Genomic DNA, 12,461 nt, shown 5'->3' with positions numbered 1-12,461 from the left:
AATTTGAGACCATATTATTACTACCAGGTGATGGAGGGAAATGGTAACACTGTTTAAACCAATAGAAAAATGAAAAAGGAATAGCTAATCGTAAGAGAAAGGTGTTGGCTTTTAGAAATGTATTGAGATGCCAGGGAAGTGTCTAGGTGAATCCCCAGAAGTAAATTTTAACATGTGGCACTGAAATTTGTGGGAAAGATCAGCGTGGGAGCTATGTAGATTAGAGTAATCCATATGCATGTAATAATTGTTACTAAATTTTGACAATTCTCTCTTTTTATCTCCTACGGATATATAGGCAAGAGGAATAAAATGAGATAAAGCATCATTATCTTAAATAAGTTATCCTTCCTTCTGTTTGGAAGATGTAGTTAAAAGCTGATAGGGAAGATATATGAAAGTAATTGTTTAAGATGAAATTTGGACTGTATTTGTGATGTTTCAAATGCATTTAGTACTGTGCTAAGTACTTTACATTCATTACAATTCAATTAGGTAGGCAGAATCACCCTTGTTTTTACAGTTGAGAAAACTGAGTTTCAAGATGTTAACTGCCAAAGGTCACATAACTAGTGAATATCTATGCTGGAATTTGAACTCAGGTCTATCTTATACTTAAATCCAGCACTCTCTATCCATGGCACCAGTGATCAGTAATAGTTAACTGAGAAAACTGGTAGCTTGAAAATTATTGTGCTTCAATTTGAGACCGTATGATTATTACCAGGTGATGGAGGGAAATGATAATACTGGTTAAACCAACAGAGAAGTGAAAAAGGAATAGCTAGTCTTAAGATAAAGACGTTGGCTTTTAGAAATGCATTGAAATGCCAGACATTATTTCCCTTGAAACCATGTTTCAAGGATTTCTGTGGCTCTGTGGTTGTCTGAAAGTATACAATAAAGGCTAGTAAATGCCTGGTGATTTTTTATTTGCTTATAAACTTGTGAGTAGAGATGGGCTAGATGTTGTCCAGTCTGAAGCTTATACTGTATACACTTTAGGGGCTCCTTTAAAAAAAGTAACATGAAATTAGGGACAGAGTCTTAGAAGGGGAGTCTGTGCAGGTTAGGGGTTTCACTGGCTTCATGGTAAATCCACCTCCATTGTGAAGACACTTGTTGGTTTAATATTTTACAGGGGCTGGTCTCGGTGGCTCACACCTGTAATTCCAGCACTTTGGGAGGCCGAGGTGGGTAGATCATCTGAGGTCAGGAGTTTGAGACCAGGCTGACTAACATGGTGAAACCCCCATCTCTACTAAAAATACAAAAATTAGACCGGTGTGGTGGCGCATGTCTGTAATCCTAGCTACTTGTGTGGCTGAGGCAGGGGAATCACTGGAACCCGGGAGTTGAAGGTTGCAGTGAGCCAAGATTGCGCCATTGCACTCCAGCCTGGGCGACAGGAGCGAAACTCCATCTAAAAAAAAAAAAAAATATATATATATATATATATATATATATATATATATATATATATATATAATGTATAGTAAGAGATCTAAAAAAGGTATTGCCATTTTTTACTGAAATGAAAATGTTATATGAAAATGTCATTGCTTATTCCCTCTCCTTATAATTAATTCCCTTATTTTCCTATTTTGAGAACACTGAGGAAGAGCGGGTGTGGCTAAACTCTGCACCATCGCTAAGCCTGCTCTCTATTGAGTCCACATCCTGCTTCTGCTGATGGGATGTTCTAAGATTGGGAGCAGGTAAAGGCTTTTTTGTTTATTTGTTTTGTTTTATTTTGAGACATGGTCTCACTCTGTTGCCCAAGCTGGAGTGCAGTATTAGGAACACAGCTCACTGCAGCCTCAAACTCAGGCTCTAGCAATCCTCTCATCTTAGGACTTCCCTAGTAGCTGGGACTTACAGGGACACACCACCGTGCCCAGATAATTTTTTAAATTTACTTTTCTTTTTTTTTTTTTTTGCAGACACAAGTTCTCTCACGATGTTGCCCAGGCTGATCTCAAACTCCTGGGCTCAAGTGATCCTTCAGCCTCAGACTCCAGAGCAGCTGGGATTACAGGCATAAGCCATCGGCCCCGGCCACAAAGACATTTTTAATAATAATACGGTTTTTCCATGGCCATGGACAGAGGTCTAATTGTAGTGCTTTTATTTCAATTCAGGGCACATGTTGTAAGGAGAAAAAATAAGTTAGGACCAGGAATTTCTCACGTAAAGAGGAGTGATCAATAAGAAAAAGCAATTTTGAAAATAAATCACCTTTTCAACAGCTTTTTTCTTTTTGGAGGCTGACGGTCATATTACAAGGAGCTTGGAGCTCCTTAAAATGGCCGAACAGAACTAGCAAATGACAAGTGATTTTTTCTTTTCTTGCTGGTTAAAAAAAAAAAAAAAAAGCATGAGTCGGATTTACCTCGACAGTGGCTGGTGTGAAGTACCATGGGGAGATGGTGATTTAGGTATGGTATCAAACCTTACAAAATCGCATAGATATAAAAACGTGAGTGTTTTTCTCTAGCAATGTGGTGTTTACAAAACAGGGCAGGCTCTCTCCCTGTAAATTATATACCAGATGTCTGGGAACAAGAGTTGCTTCTAAATATAGTCAGAGCCACCTCCTGTGTAGCTACAGAGAGAGAATAACTAGGAATTTGATTAGCATGATGAAAGTTACAGACACTTTATAAAACAATTTCACACTGAATAATTTATCCTAAAGAGTTTAATTACACATTTTTTAAAGTAAGGGTTGCATTGCTTTTATCTTAGACACTCAATGAAAGTCTAACACAATTATAAAAGTAGTAAGTAGCTGTACATAAAGATGTTTATATCTTGTTTGGTCTTGAGATGGCTCATAAATCTCTCTGATATAAAGCATATTGATATTGAAAGATAAGATATTTAATATTAAATATATTTGAATAGAAATCTGTAGTTACTAAATTTCAGATTTTGAAGGGGAAAAACAAGGTGTGAAAACTTAGTTCATACAGAAATTGGAAGGTGATATACATTGTAGTACCTTTGATTCTCATATGTTATTAGATTAATTACATAAATTCTTCTAAGGAATTATAAGAAAATAAATTACAGGGAAATAAATACACAGTTCAAAACAAGTAAGATTCGTTTTCATTGAGTGGTATACATGTTCCAGAAATTACTTCTGTAATAGATCGATACAGCTTCATTTTTTGTTTCTCATTTCAGAAAGAAAAAAATGTAACAGCAGCTGTTGGTTGTTGGCTTATATATATTTATAAATCACTCAATTGTTTTATGTCATTTAATTAAGGTGACAGTGCAGAAAAATATTTTAGTCAATAAATGATGTTATTTATTACTTGAGTTTCCCTATCTTGGGAGGAAATATTGTTCCCTAAAACTCATATTAAAATCTCCCCCATTTACCAGCTTATGTTTAGCCAATAATGCTAGTTATTATTTATTGTGCATTTAGAGAGCAGGCACTTAACATGCTCGTTTCTAATCCTCCCTCAATCCTGCTTCATGGATTGTGCTTTTCTCATTTGATGAGGAAACAAAACCTCAGGGAGGTTAGATGACTTTATAAAGGCTACTGTCCTAAGCTGGGGTGCCAATCCAGGCCTGCCCAGCCCTGCAGCCTTTTTCCTACACTTGATCCCATTTCTCACTTCCTCCTACTCTCTATTTTCTTCTTCTCCTTCTGCTCTCCACTCCCATCCCCCTTCTTCAAGGAACAGTGAGAGATTGCAAGGTCCTTTGCAGGTGGGCAGAGCTCAGTTCATGAAATGATAGCATGTGCTTCGTTCTTGCAAGATGGGCCAAGGGCTCCCTCATCCAACATTCAAAACTCGTTTCTGAGGATGACGATGACATTCAACTTTTTCATGCCAAAGGAGGTCCTATTAATAGAAATAATAGCAAGTGCACATACATAATATCTCGCTTCAGTTTTTTTTTTTCTTTTCCTCTCCTCATCTTGATGGACTTAAGTTTGGATGATAAAGAAAATGGCAGTGGGGCCAGAAAGCTAAGTGACAGCCTGGGGGGAAACTGGGGGATGGGATTTGGAGACTGACATTTCTTTATTTTGTCCCTGATGTGGCCTGCTTTCTAAATAATCCTTTCCTTCTCTCTCTCTCTCTCTCTCTCAATCCCAGCAAGTAATGCTGAAATTGTTCAGAAGACTAATACAATCATTTTGATGAACAAACACATTAGTATGCAAGGGAGAAGAGCTGGCTGGAAGAAACATCAAGTACCCTTCAGCTACAAATATTGTTAGCTTTACTTCCCCTTAAAGGCCATCGTAATATACTAGAAAGGAATGATTCCAGAATGAATCCCAAAGGCCACGTCTCTAGGCCTTTACCATTCCCAACAACATCTGGTTAATTGTCCTGTTAGCTAGTGACAGTGGAAAAATAGGCAGGGATAATGGGTCGACACCATATAATTCACCACCTGTGTTTAAGAGATAAATTAAGGATAATTAAATATACTATTATACAAGAGAGAAACTGATCATTATAAATATTATGAGTGATTATTTAAATCTAAACACATTTAGGCATTGATTACTAAAATTTTTATGGATTTATTATTGCTTTGCTGATTAAACTGAACAAAGTGGCTTCACATGCAATCTATTTGCAAAGTTAGTATTATAATTTTCATATTTTCTTAAATATTTAAGTATTCACAAAAAATTGATATATGTTCTGAAGCTCTGCAGAATTTCGTTCTGCAATCATGTTGTTTAATGATGATACAAACAGAGGCCTACGATTTTTAAAGCATCAGATTTCATCTTAGAAGCTGGAACTGGCAAAATGCTTTCCCCAAAAGAACATTATTTGTGATGGTGACGTTTGCATTTTACCTAATGATAATATAATGTTCCAATTTCGTATAAGTTATTACTTTGCCACCAATTTTTGGCCTACCAAAAAATATTTATTGGTGTGCATTATTGCAGTTCTGCCTTGAATATAGAATACAGCTGTCACACAGTAGAAAGAAGTAATACACAGTATGGCTAATCACAGTAACTTGTTGCAAATGAAAACTCAAAAGAATTATGTGTCTGGCTTACTAACTTTTCTAGATAAGTGAGAAATAACACTAGATGGAAACTTGTATCTGTTATTGAGAGAGAAAGTATACATTAGTCTTCTTTTGGGAGTTGTAACATCTTTAATTGTAAACCTCAATTATTGTTATTCTGTAATTCAGGATAAACACCAATGCAAGAAACTGGCTGGGAGTTCTATCATTTCAGGGACATACTCCAGGAATTGCTTTTCTTCTTATAAATACGTGATAAGACTTAATTGTCATTGTCTTTTTTTCTATTGAAATCAGGGAGTAGAATAAATTTGCTGAAAAGGAATCAGAATGAAACAGATTATATTTTTAAATAATAAGAGATGATTAATAAAGACTGTGTAGACAATAGAAATTCCCTGACTATCTAAGAAACAGAACCCAAGAATGAGAAAAGTACTTTTAATTTTCAACCCACTAAATTAAAAAGATCTTGCTAAAACTTAGAATCAAAGTGAGCCTTTGCCTCCCTAATTTGTTTACTTACAATTTAGCATGGATTACAACATTCCTGTACTATTGCTATGGTATCTTGTTTCAGTAAACTTTATCTTGTCAAGCAACAGCCTACGTTTGCCAAGAATACAATGAAATAAAACTTCTATTTAGATTGAAGGGTTTTATTTTGGAGGGGGTGTTAGAAGGAAAAATATAGTAATGAAATCAATGACAGGAACAAAATGTCTCAGAGAGATGTATGCTGTTACCATTGGCTAAAATGTTTCACATACTCTGTGCATAAGAGTGTGTGTGTATTGAGAGATAGGATCACTATCTCTCAACAAGTGAAAAGTATTGTCACTGCAGGTAGGAGGCTGCAGTTTCAATTTTACATCCACCCCTTTCTAGCTGTGTGACCTTAGGCAAGTTATTTAACTTCTGCGTGTCACAGTTTCTTCACCTGGAAAACAGAGATAATAATAGCGCCCACCTCAAAGGATCAGGGTGAGGATAAAACAAGTAAATTTATGCCCAGCAACCAGGGCAGGACCTGGCGTATGGTGAGGACTGTGCAAGCATTCTCTGCTTTTATTTAGGCAATCAGGTTATCATTAAATAAGTTGGTTTTTCTCAATGTTAAGATTGTTACTCCAGCCTGGTGCAGAGGGCAGAAGTCATTTACCAGTTATCAATCCCTTTGTGTCTGGTAATATTACAGAATTTTCTCAGAAATACAAACCCTACGGGAGAGCAGGCATAGTTTCTCTTCTCTATGTTGACTTACAAGTAATGGTAATAGCAGGTAATGTTGAATGGTGTTTACTATGTGCATATGCTAGTCTAAGTGCAATGTATATTATCTGATTTAGTTTCTCATATCTCCTTGAGGTATATACAATTATTATTTCCATCTTCAACTTGAGGAAATGAAATCTAGATGAAATGTAATGATTTAGAGAGTCGTATGGTCTAACTCCAGAGCTGATGCTCCTAGGCCTGACTGGCATGACCATGCATTGTCTTCTTTGTTTTGCCTTTTGGTTTATGCAGAGTGATTTTACTGCGGGGGAGATAATGAGCTGCCTTGGAGGTCTTTCCTGATCACAATGATGATACCCATTTTATAGCAACAGGCAATAGAATGCTTAACCACTAGGACACTGTTGAGAATCACTCAGGAGAGCTTGGGTGCAGAAGCAGTGCTCATGCTTCACTTCAGACATGGGGCTCAGCTACTTGCCCTCCATGGCAACATGTTGCAGCCCCTACACCGCAGAGTCTGGGCAAGCTGAGGTGGGGGGACCACAGGATATAGTAGAAGGAGCTGGGAGTGTGGTGAGGTGGGCATTCAAGCTGCTATTCCTGCTAAAAGGACAAAACAAAATTGAGAGGAGGGGTTCATTGTGAAAAACCATGAAAAGAACTTTTTTGTGGCTGATCTGGTGACCCTAATTCTCCTCTTCTCTGTTAGGTGTATTAGTCAGGGTTATCCAGAGAGATGGAACAAATAGGTGATAGAGATAGATAGATAGATAGATAGATAGATAGATAGATAGATAGATAGATAGATAGATAGATAGATAGATAGATAGACAGACAGACAGAGAAAGATGTAGATAAATGAGAGGAGATTTATTAGGGGAATGGGCTCACATGACTGGAGGCTGATAAGTCCGGCGACAGGCTGTCTGTAAGCTGGAGACCCTGGAATGTGGTAGCATGGCTCAGTCCAAGTACCAAAGCCTCAGAACCAGGAAAGCCAATGTAATTCTCTGTTAGAGGCCACAGGCCTGAGAACCCAGGGGACCACTGAAGTCCTGGGAATCTCAAGGTCAGAGAAAGCCTGGAGTTCTGATGTCCAAGGGCCGGAGGAAGAGAGTGTCCCAACACCAGGAGAGTTTTTTCATTCTTTCCAGGCCACCAACCATATGATAGTGCCCATCCATACTGCAAGAAGCTCTTCTCCACTCAGCCACCTACTCACAAGACAATCTCCTCTGGAAACACCCTCGCAGACACACTCATAAGGAGTACTTTACCCATTCTCTAGGTGTTCTTTAATTCAGTCAAGTTGACATCTGAAATTTACCATCACTAATCCACCCCTTGTCAACGTGGCTCCTACATGCATCTCCTTAAGCCACATAATCTCCAAAACAAATGCAACAACAAGGTAATGGTTCCACCAGATATAATATTACTATCCTGACAATAACAGAAAACGCACTAATCCCTTCTCCAGAAGAAGAGGTAAAGTTCTGGGATGATGTTTACTCCTTTCCTGATATCTCACGATTTAAAAAATCAGTACATCTTATGCTACCTATAAAGGAATAAAAAGGGAATGAAAATAAAGATAAATTTGCTTAATATATGTTAACATATTCTTAACAAAATAGGGAGAAAGTACTTATGACAATTATAGTTCTCATGTCTGTCACTTGTCACGTGATCATAGCTGGTGTTTACAACTACCTTCTTCTACTACCCATTATGTAACCCCTTTGCCTTCAGCAAGCATCCTTGCTGGTCATACTTCTTTATCTGGCAAGATGACCCAAACCTTCATTCCTGCTGCGCCATTCATAGTCCTGCCTGGATTGGGTGTTGTGATTTTCCTTTGATCTTATTCACAGGGCATGATAATACTAAGAGATGCCCTAAAGGATCTCCTGTACTCTGGACATACTCTTCCTTAGCTCCATTGTGGGGTACTAGTCCAGTTTCCCCATGGAAGTCTGGATCTGTCACCCCAGTCAACACCATAACTCCCTTCTTCTTTGCCTGTTGACTCAGAGGCGGGAGGAGCTCATTCTGAGCTTCCATGGCAATGGAATCATTGTTGTATCTCTGGGCGGCAGCATTCCTCCCTCTGGAACTAAGACCTCTAGGCCAGCCGAGCATAAAGTCAGGAAGAAAAATGTTACTAGTGGTTCACTAGGGGTAATAGTGAGTGCAGATAATTCAAAAGGCATAGTAAGCCGGGCGCGGTGGCTCACGCCTATAATCCCAGCACTTTGGGAGACCGAGGCAGGTGGATCCCTTGAGGTCAGGAGTTCAAGACTAGCCTGGCCAACATGGTGAAACCCTGTCTCTGCTAAAAATACAAAACTGATCCAGGCGTGGTGGTGTGCGCCTGTAGTCCCCGCTGCGCAAGAGACTGAGGCGGGATAATCTCTTGACCTGGGAGACAGAGGTTGTACTGAGCTGAGATCATGCCACTGCACTCTAGCCTGGGCAACAGAGTGAGATTCCATCTATAAACAAAAATAAAAAAAATTTAAAAAGGCACAGTAAGTCTAGGGTGGGTCAATTTCAGAGCATGCATCGTGGCTCATGTTGGGAACTGCCTATCTGGTTCCTGCAATAAAAGTCAAATTTCCTAATATACAGTATAAGTATCTGGGTCACCCTGTTGAGAACTGCGTGTGAATAATTTATGTGACCTTGGAATTGATTGTATCTACTAGTAATCACTTTGACTCACAGATTTTTGTTTTCTATTTTTTTTTTTTTTGACAGGTTCCTGGGCAGATCGATCACCACTACATGAAGCCGCAAGTCAAGGTCGCCTTCTTGCTCTGAGAACATTATTATCACAGGTAATATATTACAAATAGTTTAAAATATACCCCCTTTCCATGTGCATAGAATATGGTCAAAATAAATCAATCCAAATATAATAAAACTACTTGATTTTTACTTCTGCTCTTTTATTTTAACTCATGTCGGAGAAGTCAATAATTTCTCACTTATCTTTGAAACTTCTTTTATAAATATTTTGATATAATTGTATGTCTTAGTATTTTAAATTTCCCAGACAGCATATTTGTTCATCGATAGACATTTAAGGAAGTAATGATTGGATTTATGTGTTATTGATTAAGCTTTCTAAATATGCTTAACTCTGCACAATTGTACAGCTAATTACAGACTTAGTTCAGTAATAAAATATCCAAAAAGAAGTCATCAGATCAGATGCCAAAGCAATCTTGTTTACTTTATGGTAATCTGTGATATGCTCTGGGGAATTGCCTAACAAAACTACAGGACAACCATTTCTATACTTGCCTGCTGAGCAGACTCACCAGAGGAAAAATGAAAAACACAAATCCTTATTGAGAAAACCACTCTGGCTTGGGTATTTTTTTGTTGTTGTTGAAAGCTTCTGATGTATTTCAAATGCACAACCAGGCTGGGCACGGTGGCTCATGCCTGTAATTCCAGAACTTTGGGAGGCGGAGGCAGGTGGATCACCTGAGGCCAGGAGTTTGAGACCAGCCTGACCAACATGGTGAAACCCCATCTCTACTAAAACTGCAAAAATGAGCCGGGCATGGTGGCTAGGGCCTGTAATCCCAGCTACTTGGGAGGCTGAGACAGGAGAATCAATTGGAGCCAGGAGGCAGAGGTTGCAGTGAGCCAAGTTCATGCCAGAGTACTCTAGCTTGGGCGACAGAGCAAGTGAGACTCCATCTCAAAAAAAAAAAAAAAAAAAAAAAAAAAAAATCAAATGCACACCCAGATCTGGAAGTCATGTGCTCGTGTTTCCCAGTCTCAAGGAGAAAGAACATTCTTAGATGGCTACGAAGAAGGGAAAGGGGAAAGGTCGTGTTGCCCAATTTAAACAGCACTGCCTGGGTCTCAAGACCTGGATCCTAGGCTGGCACTTGAAGTGAACCACAACCTGCCTGAGACTCCTTTTCTCATCTGTAGAGTGAGACACTTCCTTAGGGTCTTCCAGTTCTGTCATAACCATATGACTATTTTGTTTTGTTCATCACTTGATGGGAGGAAAATAAACACTGAAAAGGGGTCAACAATTTCTAAAGGGTAATTCCTCAGAAAGGGCCATGCAGTTCTTTGAAGAAGAGCTGTCTTAGGATATTTTTCAGTGTGTGTCTCTAATCCACAGACAGTTCAGCCAAGAATCACGAGATGCTGTCCCCAGAGCCTGATGCGAAAGGGAGTCTCAGCCTTCTCAGGTGCTTCTGCCATCCGGTGCCTCTAGTGTGTGGCCGTGTGGGATTAGCTTCCCAAGTCTAACTGCTGGCTAGCCAACTCGAAATCTTTGAAAGGATTATGTTTTCTTGCCTTCATTTAAAAATTATTCATGTCAGGCCGGGCGCGGTGGCTCAAGCCTGTAATCCCAGCACTTTGGGAGGCCGAGGCGGGTGGATCACGAGGTCAGGAGGTCGAAACTATCCTGGCTAACATGGTGAAACCCCGTCTCTACTAAAAATACAAAAAACTAGCCGGGCGTGGTGGCGGGCGCCTGTAGTCTCAGCTACTTGGGAGGCTGAGGCGGGAGAATGGCGTGAACCCGGGAGGCGGAGTTTGCAGTGAGCCGAGATCGCGCCACTGCACTCCAGCCTGGGCGACACAGCGAGACTCCGTCTCAAAAAAAAAAAAAAAAAAAATTCTTCATGTCTATATTGGTGTTACAGATCTTGGTGATCTGTAGTATGTTATGAGGATTTGGCTTTGAGGTTCTTCCTGTTACAGTACTTAGTATGCTTGTCAACAGACAATGAAATGCCAAAGATATCAAGAAGGTAAACAATCTCACATCCTAATAGTATTTAATTATTTCAGTGTGATATTCTGAGTTTGATTGGAATACAGTGAAAAAGTGTTTCCTTAGTTTTGATTGAATAATTGCAATAAAATAATGTTTTCATACGCTGGGCATTATAATAATAATTGCTTTACATGCATCATCTCATTTAATTTTCATGATAATCTTCAAATTTAGAGGTTAGGATATTTGTCCAAATTAAAGCTATTCATGATGGAGCCACGCTTCAAACCCAAGTCTAATTGATTTTGTAGTCAGAGTTCTTAACCACCAGCACACAACTTCATCATACCTATTTAGGGACAAAAATTCACAAAATTGTTTACTATAGTATAGAGTATTTTTCTCCCACTCTTGACTGACCTGTAATTTTATAGCCTCAATCAAAACAAGTCAGCCGGGTGTGGTGGCTCACGCCTGTAATCCCAGTACTTTGGGAGGCTGAGGCGGGCGGATCACGAGATCAGGAGATAGAGACCATCCTGGCTGACATGGTGAAACCCCATCTCTACTGAAAATACAAAAAAATTAGCCGGGCGTGGTGGCGGACACCTGTAGTCCCAGCTACTCGGGAGACTGTGGCAGGAGAATGGCGTGAACCTGGGAGGCTGAGGTTGCAGTGAGCTGAGATCGCGCCACTGCACTCCAGCCTGGGCGACAGAGCGAGGCTCCATCTCAAAAAAAAAAAGTCTTTAGTTCTACAAAACAAAAAGGAGTGTTTAATTCTACAAAACAAAGCACAAAATAAGGACAAAAACTATTAAGAAAGCAACATTTAAAGAAAATGTGCCGGAATCTATTGAACCGAATACTTAAGGCATTATTGGGTCCAGGCATGATGGTGCCACAATGATAGGGCTAGGAGTCCAGACAACGGATTGACCTCATGGCATTTGAACTGGCCTATCCTGCTAAACTGGAAACTGGTTTGCCTGAGATTCTTTAATCTCTAAAATATATCACTCTCTAGTGATTTTTTAAGTATATAACTCTTTGCTCACCTTTCACAATTATGTCACATTTAGGGTTATAATGTAAATGCAGTAACCTTAGACCACGTCACCCCATTGCACGAAGCCTGCCTCGGAGATCACGTGGCATGCGCCAGAACTCTGCTGGAAGCAGGGGCTAATGTAAGTACCTTTCAAAACATTAATAATTCAACATCTACCGACAGAGAGAATCCAACAGAGTTCTCATTTTACTTCTCCCTTCATTCTCGGTAATTTTCAAAAATAACAGAATAAAAATAAAGCTCTCGAATTCCTTAGCCTTCTTATTGCACTCTGAAAAGGATTTCCAATCATTGCATAAATGGGTAGCACGCTGCATCGTAATATAGACTATTCTCTAGGTTATTTCCTGCTTT

General features: G+C 39.3%; 1 protein-coding gene across 3 annotated transcripts in view; it reads left to right on the top strand.

The window, feature by feature from the left end:
* Positions 1-12,461, top strand: part of ASB5 (ankyrin repeat and SOCS box containing 5) — a 59,801-nt gene that overhangs the window by 40,353 nt on the left and 6,987 nt on the right. For 2 of the 3 annotated variants that reach the window (XM_045393079.2, XM_015451052.3), the window contains exons 2-3: positions 9,037-9,116; positions 12,118-12,225. In XM_045393079.2, the coding sequence (XP_045249014.1) occupies positions 9,037-9,116; positions 12,118-12,225 (188 nt within the window). Of the gene's footprint in view, positions 1-2,302; positions 2,439-9,036; positions 9,117-12,117; positions 12,226-12,461 lie in introns of those variants that run through there. The other variant, XM_015451053.4, reaches the window with a different exon arrangement.

The sequence above is a fragment of the Macaca fascicularis genome, chromosome 5 (assembly GCF_037993035.2).
Source record: "Macaca fascicularis isolate 582-1 chromosome 5, T2T-MFA8v1.1".
NCBI lineage: Eukaryota > Metazoa > Chordata > Mammalia > Primates > Cercopithecidae > Macaca > Macaca fascicularis.
Note: the sequence above shows the minus strand (reverse complement) of the source record. Positions and strands in the feature narration are given on the sequence as shown.